Source organism: Stegostoma tigrinum, chromosome 20, assembly GCF_030684315.1.
Source record: "Stegostoma tigrinum isolate sSteTig4 chromosome 20, sSteTig4.hap1, whole genome shotgun sequence".
Classification (NCBI taxonomy): Eukaryota; Metazoa; Chordata; class Chondrichthyes; order Orectolobiformes; family Stegostomatidae; genus Stegostoma; species Stegostoma tigrinum.
Window position 1 is genome coordinate 8393566 of NC_081373.1, and position 18949 is coordinate 8412514.

An 18949-nucleotide genomic window follows, 5' to 3' on the forward strand; every position below is an offset into this window, starting at 1 on the left:
ATCGTTAAGCTCCCAGGTGAAGAACATAACATAAGAACCTGGAGCAGGAGCAGGCAATTCAGCCCTTCAAGCCTGCTCTGCCATTTAATACCACCACGATTGAAATCATGTCATCTGCCATCCCCAGCCTAAAATTATGACCTCTTGGTACTACATCGCAGCATAAGAGGAAACATCCTTTCTAGGTCTATTTTGCCAATCCCATTTAGAATCTTGTATACCTCAATTAGATCTCCCCTCTATTTGAACTTACTCTTTTGGTTAGTGATGTGTCCCCTCATTTGGCCTCAACAAGGTTAATTTAGAAAGGATCCCTTACCTTGTGGATTGGTTTCTCCCTGATCCAAATGAGCTTCTGTTTTGAAAGGAGTTCAGTTTAATCAGGCTGATTTGAATTAACAAAAACAGTTGACACATTGACAACAGCTCTTCCTTCAACACTAATTCCAACCAAACTAATCTCCAGACCCCGAGAGCTAGGTCTCTGCTCTGCCCTCTGCTAATGGATCATTGACTTCCTGACCCACAGACTGCAATCAGTGACAAAAGCAACAATGCCTCATCTCTGATCGTCTTCAACACTAACATCCCATAAGGCTGCATACTTGTCCCCTTGCTCTACCCTCCATAGACTCGTGACTGTGCGGCCAAATTTCGTCCTATCTCCATCTGTAAGTTCGCTGACGACCCCACTGTTGTCATCCAGATCTCAAATAAAAATGAGACAGAATGCAGGAAAGAGAAAGTATGTTTGGTGGAATGGTGTAAAGATAACAATCTCTCCCTCAACATGAAAACTAAAGAGCTCATCATTGACTTCAAGAATCACAGGTGGAGGGCATGCCCCTATCTACATCAATGGTGCTGAGGTGGAGATGGTCGGGAACTTGAAGTTCCTGGGACTGATGATCACCAACAATCTTTTCTGGACCACCCATGTTGATGCGACTGTCAAGAAAGCACAACAACACCGCTACTTCCTAAGGTGACTAAGGAAATTTGGCATGTCTGTAAAGACTCTTACCAATTTTCATTGATGCACCATAGAGAACATTCTATCCAGGTGCATCACGACTTGTTGTGGCAACTGTTCTGCCCAAGACTGTAAGAAACTACAGAGAGTTGTAAACTCAGCCCAGTCCATCCTGCAAGCCAACCGTCGATCCAGTAACTCCATCTATACTTGCTGCTGCCTCAGGAAGGCAGCCAACATCATCACAGACCACAAGGTAACGAAGTGTGGAGCTGGATGAACACAGCAGGCCAAGCAGCATCTCAGGAGCACAAAAGCTGACGTTTCGGGCCTCGACCCTTCATCAGAGAGGTCTAGGCCCGAAACATCAGCTTTTGTGCTCCTGAGATGCTGCTTGTCCTGCTGTGTTCATCCAGCTCCACACTTTGTTATCTTGGATTCTCCAGCATTTGCAGTTTCCATTATTTCTGATACAATCATCGCAGACCCCTTCCACCCCAGTTATAATCTGTTCCAACCTCTTGCATCAGGCAGACGGTACAAAAGCTTAAACACGCATACCAACAGATTCACACACAGCTTTTTCTCCAGCATTATTAGACTTTTGAATAGATTTCTCAGATTTCAAATCTAATGCCAACCTTGCTTTTTGCGCATGTTCTCTGGAGCTGTGACATTGCATTCCTCACTCTGTACTACTGCTCTTATGCACTTTGTGATCTGCCTGTACTGCACACAAAACAAAACTTTTCGCTGTACCTAGATATGTGACAATAATAAATCAAACCAATTAATTACTAAATGTGAGGAATAAGATATTAGAGTACACATACATACAGAGAAATAACTTCATTAAAATAAAAAGGAAAAGTCTCTGAATTGTTCATGGGCAGCAGATACATGGGTGTTAGTGGATGACACTCGTAGCAGTTGGGCACTTGATCATGAGGTTCTTGGTTTTGTAGGTTGATTAAAGTTCCTTTATCCTAATTCCTTTTGAACTGGCTGGCAGTACTGAGAGAGATTCCCCTTTGTTACCTACAGTTCAAGGGTATTTAAGTGGCTGTTCTCAAAACTGTAACCCTCCCAGCATTCTAGGGCATCAAGGCAAGTTTTGCAGTCAGTTTTTTTAACTCCTTATATCTCTGGAAGGTAAAACAGAGATTTCTGTAAAAGGTGGCTTTCTGCTTTGTTGGGGGTGAAGGGGTCATCACTCCCCTCATTATCTCTTGTTAGGTATCTCCCTATAATGGTGCAGAAGAGATTTACAAGGATGTTGCTGGAGTTGGAGGTTTTGAGCTATGCGGAGAGGCTGGGGCTATTTTCCTTGGAGCATTGAAGGCCACAGGGTGACCTTATAGATGTTTATAAAATCATGAGAATATGGATAGGGTAAATATCCCAAGTCTTTCTCCCCAGAGTAGGAAAGTCCAAACCTGGAGAGGGAATAGGTTTAAGGTGAGAAGGGAAAGATTTAAAAGGGACCGAAGGGGCAACACTTTTCATGCAGAGGGTGGTGCGTGTGTGAAATGAACAGTTAAAGGAAGTGTGGAGACAGGTACAGTTACAACATTTAAAAGATATCTGGATGGGTACATGAATAGGAAGTGTTTAGAGGGATATGGGCCAATTGCTGGCAAGTGTAGCTAGATTAATGTAGGAAACCTGGTTGACGTTGGACCGAAGGGTCTGTTTCAGTGCTGTACAACTCTGTGACTCAATTCTTACTGATTCTGATCTATTATCATAACACAATAAAGCAGGCTCAGAAAATAACATCTCAAACTGTAGTTTTGCTGTTTCCTATTTTGTCTGGCTGAGGACAATAGAAAAACACAATAAAACCATGAAGAAATGTCTAGAAAACAAAAACCTTGATCTGAGGAGGGGTCACCGGACTCGAAATGTTAACTCTGATTTTTTTTCTCCACAAATGCTGCCAGATCCGCTGAGCTTTTCCAGCAGCATCTGTTTTTGTTCTGGTAACTTATATTGGTTTACATTTGCCAAAAATTATGATTAGCAATTTTTTAAACCACCTTTGAATTCTGTTGGGGCTGTACTAATAGATTTAATTTAGATGCTGAAACATTCTGTATGGCACTGCATAATTTGTTTGAAAATTATGAAAATTAATCCAAACCCTTTGAAGCTTGCAACTACAATTGACCCAATTAACAAGTTGGATGATATTGAGTGCTTTTGCCAAATTGTATTACTATGCTGAGGTACCTGCTTTGACAAAGTACATTTCTTAAAAGTACCAAGAGTGTGATCTCAACAGTAGAAAAGTGTGTTTCACTTGGGACTGTTAAGAAATGCTTGCATTTATTTAGACTGTTCCACAATGTCCCAAAGCACATTACAGCCAGTACTTTCCAAGTGTCTTAATATGGGAGACACAGTACCCAATTAATCTCTAAAATAAAAGTAAAACACTGCAGGCACTGGATATCTGAAATAAATTACTGGAAATACTGCAGCTGGTCTTCCAGCAGCTTTGGAGAGTGAAATAGAATTAATGTTTCATGTCAACTATGTCTCCTTTAGTGTTCAGAATTTAAGATTATTAACAACTGCACTTAAACACAATGCCTGGGACATGCTCGATATTCAACTTTAATATCACAAATATAACTATCAAGTTGATACCTGGTTTTGCTTACTCCTCCGAAGGTTTCAGTTGCATTTATAACTTGCTCAACTGTCATTTTCAGTTCTTCCAATTGACCTGAACTAACACGAGCTGAAATTGAAGGGGAAACTGATTTGAAAGTTGTCTAATAGTAACTGTACATGCTGCAATATCAGGTGACAGAGCATGCATTGATTACACCTCATTGTATTTTATAAAACAATAGAATTTTATAACTTTGTAATTAGACCTTTTTTATAGCATCCCTATTCACTGTTTTTGATTTATTTGGTCTTTGTCCTCTTTGTAGTCTTGGTGCTGTTATGCACTATGGATAGGGCCTTTTTTCTAAGACTTAGCTAAATTATATTAAGATCTATGATGTAACTTTGAAGCTGACACATAACAATATAAGAAGAGTAATGTTCAAAAGGACTTTGAAGAAGTACCTTATCTGGTTGGGTCTTTCTCCAAAAGCACTGAAAAAAGCACAACACTCTCCAGAACAAAGCAGCCTGGTTCATTGGCACCTGCTCAATATTCACTTCCTTCACAACTGACATACAGTGACAGCAGAGTGCATCATCCGCAGGGTGCACTCTAATCTTTTTCAACACCACCATCTAAATCTGTGACCTCTGTCACATAGAAGATCAAGAGATTCAGATGCTTGGGATCGCCACCACTTTCAAGTTTCCCTTCAGGCCACACTCCATCCTGACTTCGAAGCAGGCCATCATTCCTCCACTATTGCTGGGTCAAAGTCCTGGAAATCTACTCCTAATGACACTGTGGATTTTGTTGGATTCCAAGGACAGTAATGGTTCAGCATGTCAGCTCACTCCCACCTTCTCTGGGGCAAGTAGGGATGAGCAATAGTTGCTAGCTTTTCCTAAAGAGAATGTCCATTGGATGGTGTTAAACCGATTAGGCCAGAATAGTTCAAGTGCTGGTCCTTGGACTGTACCATTCCATCTGAACTCAGATCGGCAAAATATCTAATGCTGAAATTTGCTAGAATGCACATCTGTTCAACTTGACATTCCATCCACAGTAACATATTGATGGCGGCTCTCAGGTTTTGTATGTGAAATATGCCAGTTGCCTGCAGAGCAGGGGAAGCGATTACAGCCCTGGTGTTTCTGCTTGCCCGCCTGCAGACCCAAGCATTGTGGGCCCCTTAGAAACCTGGATCCTCGTTATCGGGTTCTGATGCACCCCATCCTAGGCCTTGTTGAAGGTTGCCTGTGAAACAGTACCCTACCCAAGAGGTCTATTTTTCAGGACAAGTGGAGAAAATTAGAAACTGTTTATTTTTTAAAAATGACTTATTTTAATCACTTGAATTTATATTGACAAGATTGAGATGACAACTTGTTCTAAAACTTTTCAGTAAGTGAGAGATTGGAAAATGTATAATATTGTATGGTTTGTGTTAGAGATTTGTAAGACAATATATTGTATATAATCTGATTTATTGATGCTGACTTTACCAGAATTCTGTTGCCTTAATTAATACATACAAGTATGTCAAATATTTTATCACTATTAATTTTTTTGTTTTAATTTTTCACTTCCCATATAGTTCCTTTGTCTCTGTCTCGTACCTTTGCTGTCAGCAGAACTGAATCACTGGCTGGTTCACCAGGTAAATTTATACCAGTATGTCCTTGCTCTGCTTGTTAAATTTGCAGTTGGCACACGAATAAATAATAAAATTTAATCCAGTGTAACATTTAAATCTTTTCAATATGTCCAAAATACAATCAATCATTGCAATCTGTTGCAGAACATATGCGGTATAAAGAATCCTAAAGTTACAATCTAATCATAAAGTTCTCAGCCATCAGTTCTTCAGCTTTTACAGTTTCTCCGTGTTTTACTTGTTCAAAACATGTGCTGCATATCTAGAATAACAGTACTATGGAGTGAAATGGCTGCATTGAGCTGAAAATTTCCAGGCCTGCAGAGGTGGCTTTGGAGACACATGCATGAGAAGGTTCTGAGTGGTGGAACAAACAAAATACAGAAATCGCTGGAGAAAGTCTGCAGGTATGGCAGCATCTGTAAAGAGAAAACCAAGTTAACATTTCATGTCCTGTGACCCTTTAACCAGTTCTGAACCCTGTTTTTGGAACTGCAAACATTAACTCTGTTTGTTTTCTGTCCACAGATGCTGCCAGACCTGCTGAGTTTCTCCAGCAATTTCTGCTTTTTGTGTTTTGGGTTTCCAACATCTTCAGTCCTTTATTTTTATTAAAGATGTGTGGTAGGTTGGCTTTACCATAAGTCCTCACCTGGAGACAGAGCAGCAGGTTTGAAGGTAACATTTCTGGCAGTGATGGGAACCCATTTAAGGATGCTAATAAACTTATCTTTAATTATCTAGACCCCAAGAGATACTACTAATGACATGCAGGATGCTTTGTTGTGCTAGGAACTGGAAAATACATTGGAGACAGACGCGTAATGGGATGTCTGAGATGTAAATCTTTTTGAGGGTTTAATGTTATTTTTCAGCAATATTTCACAAAGGCAGGCATGCAGTTATAGGCTGCATGGTGATTAATGACTCTGCTAATACTCACCCTGCTACGAAGTAGCTGCTACCCTGGCATTGAAGGTGCCCCCAGAGGGCTGCAACTACTCGTGCTAATGACTAAGCATCACCCACACTGTGAAGGTTGCCAACTGCCCTTCCAGTGGGCTGCAACGATGTGCCCTCTGAAAGACCTAATTAAGGTTGCCATCCTTAATCAGGCAGACCCCCTGAAACTTTCTTGACTTTCTGTCTCCAGGAACCTCCAAAGTCTTCTGTCCTATTGTTTTCGATTTGATTTATTCTTGTCACATGTACTGAGAGACAGTGAAAAGTATTGTTCTTCGTACTATCCAGACAAATCATATCCTGCATAAGTATGTCAGGGTAATAGAACAGAATGTTGAATATAGTGTTACAGCAACAGAAGGTGCAAAGAAGGATCAACTGAAGTGTATGAGAGGTTGTTCCTAACCAATATTCATCCTGATACCAGGATCATCTATGCCTTGGAAGTTCAGCCCAGAAGTAACTAAAGGCATGTTGAATCACTTTGGATGTAGTTCAGGGGAGTACGGACCATCAGCTTGAATCACAGCATATGTATGGCAAAATATTTAGCAAAACCTTGTGGTCGTCTGAATGTTTATGTCCTAAAGTGCTTTGTCAACATTGCCAACACTCCTGTGAAATGCTTTGGGGCATTTTACTACATTTAAAGGCACTGTGTAAATGTAAGTTGCTGATTTCACCATAGTTTAAAGAATAGACTTGATTAATTGTAATAATTTTGTATTTTATAAGCCAGAAGTAAATTAACCAATGCAACAAGGAGGATCCCTTACCTAGATGTTTTCATTATTTTAATATTGAACCCACAGCTTTCCTGTCTATTACAATGTAAGAAAGTATTTACAGTCACAAATTAGCTTTATTGAGAAATATATTAAGTGGCAGTGTATATGTGCACTCAAGACTGGACCTGACCTAACTGTGGGGTATAATGTTGGAAAATGTGGCAAGAAGAATAAAAAGGAGTGTATTATTTAAAGGTGACAGCTTGCAGGGGGACCTGGATATCTTGGTACATGAATCACAAAAGGTAATTGTGCAGGTGCAGAAAGTAATTAGGAAATTAAGTTAAATGTTACCATTTATCGTGAGGAAAATTGAATATAAACAGTTATTAAGGACAGTGGTGAGACCATATCTGGAGCACTCTGCACAGCGTTGGTCAGGAAGATTATAAGTGCTTTGGCGGCAGTTCAGTAAAGGCCTACTGGACTAATGGAGTTATAGATTCATACAGCATGGAAACAGACCATTCAGTCCAACTCATCCATGCCGATCAGACAACCCAATCTGGGTTTGACCCATTTGCCAGCATTTGGCCCATTTCCCTCTAAACCCTTCCTATTCATGTTCCCATCCAGATGCCATTTAAATGCTCTAATTATATCCACTTCCACCACTTCCTGCTCATTGCATATACACACTACCCTCTGTGTGGAAAAGGTTACCCCTCAAGCCCTTTTATGAATAGGAAGGGAATATAGGGATATAGATCCTGTAGGTGAAGACAGTTTTAGTATGGAAGGGCAAAATGTGTTGGCACAGGCTTGGAGGGCCGAAAGGCCTGTTCCTGAGCTGTATTGTTCTTTGTTCTTCTCTAAATCTTTCCCCTCTCACCTTAAACCTATGTCCTCTAGTTTTGGACTCCCCTACCCTAGAAAAAAAGATCTTGGCTATTCGCCTTATCCATGCCCCTCACGATTTTATAAACCTCTATGAGATCACCCCATAGCGTCTGACACTGCAGGGAAAGATGCCCCAGCCTATTCAGCCTCTCCCTATAACTCAAACCATCCAATCTGGCAACATCCTTGTAAATCTTTTCTGCACCTTCTCAAGTTTAACAACATCAGAGTGGGTTATTTTATAAGGAAAGGTTGGACAGTCCAGGCTTGTCTGCAGGAGTTTAGAAGAGTAAGAGTAGAAGTTTAAGATCCTGCAGAGTTTGACAGGATAAATGTGTAGAGGATGTTTTCTCTCGTGGGAGAATCTGGAATTAAGGGTCACAATTTTTAAAACTAAAGATCACCCATTTAAGAAGATTGGTGTTTTTTTTTCCTCCCTGATTATCTTGAGTCTTTGGAACTCTCTTCCTGGAAGGATGATGAAAAAAGAGTCTGACTATTTTTAAGGCACAGGTAGATAGATTCTTCATAAGGTCTCTAAGACAAAAGTGAATGAGTAAAGTTTTCAGGCCATCAAAGCTCTCTGTCAGACAGCAAGATCATGACTGATCTGATGATCTTCAACTCCACTTCCTGCCTTTTCCCCATTGTCCTTGATTCCCTTACTGATGAAAAAATCTGTCTCTGCCTTGAATGTATTAATGACCCAATCTTGACCACTCTCTGTAATAAGGAATTTTGTGGATTCACTACCTTCTTGAGAGAAGAAATTTTTGTTAAGTGAGTGGATTAAAAAGTTATCAAACACAAGCTTTCAATCTGGTCAGCCATGATTGTGTTGAATAGCAGAGTGGATTTGAGGAACTGAATGGCCTACCGGTCATATATATCTTCATATGTTAGGAGCAGAAGTAGGTTATATAGCATCAAAGCCATTTTTGACTTGGTGCATTCAATAAAGTTGAAACACTGAATTTCTCCAAACACACGGTGGCTTGTGTCATTGGAGACCATCGTAGAAGTTAATGTAAACCAGCTGGTTGTCACGTTAATTTTTGTTCCAATCGCCAGACATATCCGCATGTCAAAATCAATAATGATTTCTGAAGAATGGCATCATTCAAAAGAGAGCTATCTCTGTTTTACTATTTTTTAAGTTCTGGTCCCTCTTACGTTTTTGTGACTTCATAAAGAAAGACTGAGCCATGCCATTGTCTCAATTGCACGTTGCCATGTTTATGTTTATTCCTGTGAGTTGAGCTGAGGACCAACTTGCTGAGTTTTCTTCCTGTAACAAAATGGCACAAAATGATGCCTTGGTCATGAAGTATGGCTGTGGAATACACTTTTTGCGTCAAAAGATTTATCCTGAATTTCCAATAAATGGTGTTCCTGGTTGTATTAGTAATCAATCCACTTCAGCCAGAAGTACTGCTGGTGTTTTTTTGCATTCCCTAATTAATAAAGTGTCCCAGTGAGCGGAAGGAATTTGTTTTGTCCAGGAGCAAAAGGTTATTTGTAAGTCTTGGGAATTTTTCAATTTCTCTGTACTTAAGTTGTTCGTTGCTTCTGCAGTGATGTTCTGTTTTCTGGAACCTGCCTGAGTCATCAACATTATAGATAAACTAATCTCTGTAGGAATAGTAGCAAAATATTGCAGTTGAAGGGTATGCCCTTATTTGTTCCTTTTCTGTTTTCTTCTGCTAAGATAAAACTAGCCAGTCTTTATTGGAAATAGTAAGAAAGGTTGAAATTGTTATGATCAAGTCCTGTCTGAGAATTTTAAAATAATGTATGCATGCTAATTTTATGCATGGAAAAGTTGTGCATTGTCAGAATATTTCAAAATAATGTGACTGGAATTTGACATACGATGACATGTGGAGAGGTTGTACCATATATGGGATGGAAAGACTATTTGCTTTCCAGTCCTATAATAACATGTGTACTTACATCACAAGAGTTGCATTTTTGATTATTAACTCTTAAAATGCCAACAGTTGGCTACAGTTTTTTATTTCAGCTATATTTTAAGCTCAATTAATGAATCAGTAATGAAGTACACTTAAAATGTTTTTTAAAACTTTCTTAAAATCATTCACAGGATGACGATGTTGCTGACTAGGCCAGCATTTATTGCACATCCCTAATTGCCCAGAGGGCAGTAAAGACACAACCACATTGCTGTGGGTCTGGGGTCACATGTAGGTCAGACCAAATGGGATGGCAGATTTCTTCCTTAAAGGACATAGAACATAGAACATTACAGCACAGTACAGGTCCTTCAGCTCTCGATGTTGTGCTGACCTGTCAGACCAATCTGAAGCTCATCTAATCTACACTATTCCATGTACGTCCATATGCTTGTCCCATGACGACTTAAATGTACTTAAAGTTGGCGAACCTACTACCGTTGCAGGCAAAGCGTTCCATTGCCTTACTACTCTCTGGGTAAAGAAACTATCTCTGACATCTGTCCTATATCTTTCACCCCTCAATTTAAAGCTATGCCCCCTCGTGCTCGCCAACACCATCCTAGGAAAAAGGCTCTCCCTATCTAACCCTTTGATTATTTTATATGCCTCAATTAAGTCACCTCTCAACCACCTTCTCTCTAACGAAAACAGCCTCAAGTCCCTCAGCCTTTCCTCGTAAGACCTTCCCTCCATACCAGGCAACATCCTAATAAATCTCCTCTGCACCCTTTCCAAAGCTTCCACATCCTTCTCATAATGTGGTGACCAGAACTGTACGCAATACTCCAAGTGCGGCCGCACCAGAGTTTTGTACGGCTGCAGCATAACCTCTTGGTTCCGGAACTCGATCCCTCTATTAATAAAAGCTAAAACACTGTATGCCTTCCTAACAGCCCTGTCAACCTGGGTGGCAACTTTTAAGGATTTGTGTACATGGACACCGAGATCTCTCTGCTCATCTACACTACCAAGAATCTCACCATTAGCCCAGTACTTTGCCTTCCGGTTACTCCTACCAAAGTGCATCACCTCACACTTGTCCGCATTAAACTCCATTTGCCACCTCTCAGCCCAGCTCTGCAGCTTATCTATGTCTCTCTGTAACCTACAGCATCCTTCGTCACTATCCACAACTCTACTGACCTTAGTGTCGTCTGCAAATTTACCAACCCATCCTTCTACGCCCTCATCCAGGTCATTTATAAAAATGACAAACAGCAGTGGACCCAACACCGACCCTTGCGGTACACCACTAGTAACTGGTCACCAGGGTGAACATTTCCCATCAACTACCACCCTCTGTCTTCTTTCAGCAAGCCAATTTCTGATCCAAACTGCTATATCTCCTACATTCCCATTCCTCTGCATTTTGTACAATAGCCTACTGTGGGGAACCTTATCGAACGCCTTGCTGAAATCCATATATACCACATCAACTGGTTTACTCTCATCTACCTGTTTGGTCACCTTCTCAAAGAACTCAATAAGGTTTGTGAGGCACGACCTACCCTTCACAAAACCGTGCTGACTATCCCTAAACAAATTATTCTTTAGTGAACCAGATGGATTCAGTGTCATCATTAGACTCTTAATTCCAGATTTTATATTGAATTTAAACTCCACCAACTGCCATGGCAGGATTCAAACCTGGGTCTCTGAATTAACTGTATAGCTGTCATACCACTGGGCTGTCACTTCCTCTGATACTGAGACAATGTAATAAATGTAAGTTTCTAAAAATGGAAAGAAAAGCATTTTTCTTTATTATCTGTACCTAGGATTGTTGTTTGTTCTTGCCCATTAGCTTCTTGCTGTCTCTCGAGCCCCCACCCCCATGCATTCCCTGACTCTTTTATCAGGATATTTTCATTCCTTAAACATATTTTTCTCAAACTTTTGCCCTGCCACAAAATAAAACAAATCAGAATAAAAATCCTGTTACTGTTGTTACCCATTTAACCAGATGCTGAGCTCTCTATCCTTTCTCCTCCCCTATTTTGGAATGTGGATCCAGAAATGATTTGAAAATATTATCCTTGAAGCAAACGCAAGTAATTCAGATGCCAGAGATCCGAAATAACAGAAAATACTCAGGTCTGGCAGTCTCTGAGTACTGAGGAACAAAGAGAATTCAGAGTACAAGTCCGTAGATCCTTGACGGTGTCAGTGCAGGGAGAGGGGTGGTAAAGAAGGCTTAAGGGATGTTTTCCTTCACGAGCTGGGACATAGAATATGGGAACAAGGAAATCTTGCTACAACTGTTTAAAACATTTCTCGGGCCACAGATGGAATACAATGTGCGGTTCTGGTCACCACAGTGTTGAAAGCATATGATTGCACTGGAGATGATGAATCTGCTGTGCACAGGATGTTGCTAAGGATGAAAAGTCTTATGAGGAGTGACTGGAGAGGCTGAGAATGTTTTCTTGGTGCAAATGAGGCTGAGGGGGAACTGATTGAGGTATATAAAATTATGAGAAGCACAGACAAGGTATATCGTGAAAATCTTTTCCCCGCGACAGATGTGTCTAAGATCAGAGGGAATAAGTACAAGATAAGTAACCAGTTTAGAGGCGATAAGCGGAAAATGTTTCTCATGTAGGGGGTGGTAGAAACACTGAGCGCACTGCTTGAGAGGATGCTGCCGCAATATTTAAGAAGCATCAGGACGAACACTTAAAATGACGGAGCATAGCAGGCTATGGACCAAGGGCAGGTAAATGGGAAGGGTCGGAGGAAATGTGTCAGGGGGATGGGAACCAAATATTGGACAGAAAAGAGGTAGAAATGAAAGCCTGTAGGGAACAAGATTATGGAGTCAGTGTGACTAAAGGGAATAGTAGTCGGGGAGCAGATGATGAACACAAAGGGACAGGTGGTCTGAGGTGCATTTGTTTTAATGCGAGAAGTGTAGTAGACAAGGCACATAAGCTTAGGGCTTGGATCGGTACCTGGAGGTATGATGTTATTGCTATTACTGAGACTTGGTTGAGGGAAGGGCATGACTGGCAACTAGTTGTCCCAGGATAGCGATGCTTCAGGCGGGATAGAGAGGGAGGTAAAAGGGGTGGAGGAGTTGCAGTAATGGTCAAAGACAATATCACAACCGCACTGAAGGAGGGCCCCACGGAGGACTCGAGCAGAGAGGTAATATGGGTAGAACTCAGAAATAGGAAGGGTGTGGTAGCAATGCTGAGGCTGTACTACAGGCCTCCCAACAGCGAGCGTAAGATAGAGGTACAAATATGTAAACAGATAATGAAAGGTGTAGGAGAAACAGGATGGTGGTGATGGGAGATTTTAATTTTCCCAACATTGACTGGGATTCACTCAGTGTTAGGGGTCAAGATGGAGCAGAATTTGTAAGGTGTGTCCAGGAGGGTTTTCTAGAGCAGTATGTATGTAGTCCAACTCGAGAAAGGGCCATACTGGACCTGGTGCTAGGGAGTGAACCCGGTCAGGTGGTTGATATTACAGTAGGGGACTACTTTGGAAATAGCGACCACAATTCCGTAAGTTTTACAATACTCATGGACAAGGATAGGAGTGGTCCTAAAGGAAGAGGACTAAACTGGGGGAAGGCCGACTATACCAAGATTCAGCAGGATCTGAGGAATGTAGATTGGGAGAAACTGTTTGAAGGTAAATCCACATTTGATATGTGGGAGGCTTTTAAGGAGAGGTTTATTAGTGTGCAGAAGAGACATGTTCCTGTGAAAATGAGGAATAGAAAAGGCAAGATTAGGGAGCCATGGATGACAGGTGAAACTGTGAGACTAGCCAAGAGAAAAAAGGAAACATACATGAGGTCGAGGTGACTGAAGACAGATGAAGCTTTGCAAGAATATCTGGAATGTAGAGAGAATCTGAAAAAAGGGATTAAGAGGGCTAAGAGAGGACGTGAGATATTGCTGGCAAACATGGTTAAGGAAAATCCCAAAGCCGCCTTTTCATATATAAAGAGCAAGAGGGTAACTAGAGAAAGGATTGGCCTACTTAAGGACAAAGAAGGAAAGTTATGCGCTGAGTCAGAGAAAATGGGTGACATTCTTAACGAGTACTTTGCATCGGTATTCACCAAGGAGAGGGACATGACGGATGTTGAAGTTAGGGATAGATGTTTGCTTAGTCCAGGTCAAGTTGACATAAGGAAGGAGGAAGTGTTAGGTATGCTAAAAGACATTAAGGTGGACGAGTCCCCAGGTCCGGATGGGATCTATCCCAGATTACTGAGGGAAGCGAGAGAGGAAATAGCTGGGGCCCTAACAGATATCTTTGCAGTGTCCTTAGACACGGATGAGGTCCCAGAGGACTGGAGACTTGCTAATGTTGTCCCCTTGTTTAAAAAGGGCAGCAAGGATAATCCAGGTAATTATCAACCGGTGAGCCTGACGTCAGTGGTAGGGAAGCTACTGGAGAAGATACTGAGGGATAGGATCTATTCCTATTTGGAAGAAAATGGGCTTATCAGTGATCGGCAACATGGTTTTGTACAGGGAATGTCATGTCTTACCAACTTAATAGAATTCTTTGAGGACGTGACAAAGTTGATTGATGACGGAAAGGCTGTAGTTGTCTTATACATGGACTTCAGTAAGGCGTTTGATAAGGTTCCCCATGACAGGCTGATGGAGAAAGTGAAGTCACATGGGGTCCAGGGTGTGCTAGCTAGATGAATAAAAAAACTGGCTGGGCAACAGGAGACAGAGGGTAGTAGTAGAAGGGAGTTTCTCAAATTGGAGACCTGTGACCAGTGGTGTTCCACAGGGATCTGTGCTGGGACCACTGTTGTTTGTGATATATGTAAATGATCTGGAGGAAGGTGTAGGTGCTCTGATCAGCAAGTTTGCCGATGACACTAAGATTGGTGGAGTAGCAGATAGTGAAGTGGACTGTCAGAAATTACAGCAGAATATAGATAGACTGGAGGGTTGGGCAGATAAATGGCAGATGTAGTTCAATCCGGGCAAATGCAAGGTGATGCATTTTGGAAGATCAAATTCAAGGGTGAACTATACAGTAAATGGAAAAGTCCTGGGGAAAATTGATGAACAGAGAGATCTGGGTGTTCAGGTCCATTGTTCCCTGAAGGTGACAATGCAGGTCAATAGGGTAGTCAAGAAGGCATATGGCATGCTTTCCTTCATTGGGCGGGGTATTGAGTACAAGAGTTGGCAGGTCATGTTACAGTTGTATAGGACTTTGGTTCGGCCACATTTGGAGTACTGTGTACAGTTCTGGTCGCCACGTTACCAAAAGGATGTGGATGCTTTGGAGAGGGTGCTGAGGAGGTTCACCAGGATGTTGCTTGGTATAGAGGGTGCTAGCTATGAAGAGAGGTTGAATAGATTAGGATTATTTTCATTAGAAAGACGGAGATTGAGGGAGGACCTGATTGAGGTCTACAAAATCATGAGGGGTATATAGAGGGTGGATAGCAAAAAGCTTTTTCCCAGAGTGGGGGACTCAATTACTAAGAGTCATGAGTTCAAAGTGAGAGGAGGAAAGTTTTTAAGGGAGATATGTGTGGAAAGTTCTTTACACAGAGGGTGGTGGGTGCCTGGAACACATTGCCAGCGGAGGTGGTAGACGCGGACACGTTAGCGTCTTTTAAGATATATTTGGACAGGTACATGGATGGGCAACGAGGAAATGGACACAGACTGTTAGAAAATAGATGACAGGTTAGACAGAGGATCTTGATCGGCGCAGGCTCGGAGGGCCGAAGGGCCTGTTCCTGTGCTGTAGGTTTCTTTGTTTCTTTGAAGGGTCAGTAAACCCGAAATATTAACTTTGATTTTTCTCCACAGTTGCTACCAGACCTGCTGAGCTTTTCCAGCAATTTCTGGTTTTGATTCTGATTTACAGTATTGGTAGTTCTTCTGGTTTTTCTGTGGGTAAATAGGATTAGTGTAGTTTGGTTGGCATAGACATGGTGAGCTGAAGGGCTTGTTTCTATGCTGTAAGACTATGAGCTATGGCCTGTGGAGAGAGGAAGAGAATTATATTTCACATCAATGACCTTTTATCAGAACTTGTTGAAAGCTCATCATCTTTAACTGTAACTGTGTTGATAATCTAACTTGTAACATCCAAGACTTAGTCTGAACTGCAAATAATCATCACATCCCTCTGCCTGTCAAATTTCCTATTACTGTGACTACATTGCAAAGAGGTTGTTTCCTGGTGTACCAACCAAAATTAATCTTGTAACTGACATTTTAAAAGAATATATTTGGCTGTGTGTATTTTGTGTGCCAGTTACATATTTTTCTATTTTATACTTCTGAGCTTCACGGGTTTTGGGATTGTAGTGATTGGAACCAGGTGAATTTTGTTGACTGAGATCCTTGATTGCGGTTGGTAACCTGTGTCAACCAGGGAGTCCTGGGTGACAAATAAACAGGGGATTCAGAATACCCTCCATTCATGGACTGACTCCAAGCTAGCTACTGCAGTCAGTGCACTGTGCACGTGTAAATAAAGGGTAACTTGCTGATGTCATACTGGCCTCATGGTTGAAAACATATGATTGCACTAGAGATGGTGAATCTCTTTTGCACCAAGATGTTGCTAAGGGTGAAAAGTCCTCAGTTATGAGCAGTGACTGGAGAGGCTGGGAATGTTTTCTCCCTTCTCTCTCCCTCTAGTAATTCTATCCCCTCCCCATCCATTTTAACTACCTCCCTAAGGAGTCGGGAAGGAGCTGGGTCATGACTGGGAACCATGTGGTGGGAGCTGAACGTGCAGGTTGTGCCCTGCAGTAACAGCGCCTCGAACGTGGGCTGGGTTGACAGTGGCAGACCCAGAGTGGGCCAGCAAGATCAGGCCAGTGAGGCAGCCTGAAGCGGGATTCTGGCAGAGACACGGCGAGGGCCGGAAAGCCAGGAGCAGGCCCCTGGCAGAGGCCCGATGAGGACCGGAAAGCCAGGAACAGGACCCTGGCAGAGGCGCGGCGAGGGCTGGAGAGCCCGGAGCAGGACCCTGGCAGAGGCCCGACGAGGACCGGAAAGCCCGGAGCGGGACCCTGGCAGAGGCCTGGCGAGGGCCACAAAGCCCTGAGTGGGACGCTGGCGGTGGAAAGCAAAGTTAGACTCTGTCTTTTAGAATAAGAAAAGAAAGTGTATGGCGCCATACATGTACGGCAAAGGTACACACTTGTCACTGTATTTTCACATTGCATATACGTGACAATAAATGATTCAATTCGGTTAGAAATCTTGAGGATTCCTGCCTTTTCCTATGTCCCAGCCATTAATTTAGCAAAGAGCTGAGGCCCCAGTAGAGATCCTTATGTTCCTATTTGCCAAATTGTATCAAGTTATGTTCCCTTTACCTTGCCTATTATCTCCTAATTCCAACCAACTTTGTCATCCCCTATTGTATAATCACCATTCTTTTCAACAACTGCCAACCTAAGGAGTGAGTACCGTTTGAATACCCTCACTCCATAAATCATTCTCCCTTAATGTTCCAGACTGTCTACAACTCTGCTACATGTTCATAGAACATAAAACATAGAACAATACAGTGCAGAACAGGCCCTTCGTCCCTCGATGCTGCTCCGACCTGTGAACTAATCTAAGCCCCTCCCCCTACACTATCCCATCATTATCCATATGCTTATCCAAGGACTGTTTAAATGCCCCTAATATGGCTTAGTTAATTACATTGGCAGGCAGGGCGTTCCACGCCCTTACCACTCTCTGAGTAAAAAATACTGCCTCTGACATCTGTCTTAAATCTATCACCCCTCAATTTGTAGCTATGCCCCCTTGTATAAGCCGAAGTCATCATCCACGGAAAAAGACTCTCACTGTCCACACTGTCTAATCCTCTGATCATCTTGTATGTCTCTATTAAATCCCCTCTTTGCCTCCTTCTCTCCAATGAGAACAGACCTAAGTCCCTCAGCCTTGCTTCATAGTGCCTGCGTTCCAGACCAGGCAACATCCTGGTAAATCTCCTCTGCACCTTTTCCAATGCTTCCACATCTTTCCTGTAATGGGGTGACCAGAACTGCACGCAATATTCCAAATGAGGCTGCACTAGTGTTTTGTACAATTGCATCATGACATCACGGCTCCGGAACTCAATCCCTCTACCAATAAACCTAAAACACCATAAGCCTTCTTAACAGCACTATCAACCTGGGTGGCAACTTTCAGGGATCTATGTACATGGACACCAAGATCCCTCTGCACATCTACACTGCCAAGAATCTTTCCATTGACCCGGTATTCTGCCTTCCTATTATTCCTCCCAAAGTGAATCACCTCACATTTATCCATGTTAAACTCCATTTGCCACCTTTCGGCCCAATTCTGCAGTTTATCCAAGCCTCCCTGCAACCTGCAACATTCTTCCACACTGTCCACCACTCCACCGACTTCAGTGTCATCTGCAAACTTACTAACCCATCCACCTATGCCTGCGTCCAAGTCATTTATAAAAATGACAAACAGCAGTGGTCCCAAAACAGACCCTTGAGGCACACCACTAGTGACCTGACTCCAGGCTGAATATTTTCCATCAACCACCACTCGTTGCCTCCTTACAGAAAGCCAGTTTCTAATCCAAACTGCTAAATCTCCCTCAATCCCGTGCCTCTGTATTTTCTCCAATAGCCTACCATGTGGAACCTTATCAAAGGCTTTACTGAAGTCCATGTACACCACGTCACCTGCCCTACCCTCACCCACATGCTTGGTCACCTTCTCAAAAAACTCAGTGAGGTTTGTGAGACACGACCTGCCCTTGACGAATCCATGCTGACTATCTCCAATCAAATTATTGCTTGCTAGATGATTATAAATCCTATCTGTCATAATCCTTTCCAAAATTGTTCCTACAACCGACTCACAGGTCTGTAATTACCTGGGTCATCCCTACTGTCCTTCTTGAACAAGGGCGCACAACATTTGCAATCCTCCAGTCCTCTGGTACTAAACCTGTAGACAATGAAGACTGAAAGATCAAGGCCAAAGGCTCCGCCACCTCCTTCCTAGCTTCCCAGACAATCCTCAGAAAAATACCATCTGGCTCAGGGGATTTATCTACCTTCACACCTTCTAGAATTGATAACACCTCCTCCTTACTAACCTTAATCCTTTCAATTCTAGTAGCCCG

The 18949-nt window shown here is 42.2% G+C and overlaps 1 protein-coding gene across 3 annotated transcripts in view; it reads left to right on the top strand.

Annotated features, from left to right (window-relative positions):
* Nucleotides 1–18949, top strand: part of LOC125462011 (metal transporter CNNM2-like) — a 202860-nt gene that overhangs the window by 169029 nt on the left and 14882 nt on the right. Inside the window, exons 6-7 of one of the 3 annotated variants that reach the window (XM_059652974.1) lie at nt 5194–5256; nt 5520–5569. The exons of 1 other annotated variant lie outside the window; for it this stretch is intronic. In XM_059652974.1, the coding sequence (XP_059508957.1) occupies nt 5194–5256; nt 5520–5524 (68 nt within the window). In that variant the 3' untranslated portion in view covers nt 5525–5569. Of the gene's footprint in view, nt 1–5193; nt 5257–5519; nt 5570–18949 lie in introns of those variants that run through there. One more of the 3 variants, XM_048551476.2, reaches the window with a different exon arrangement.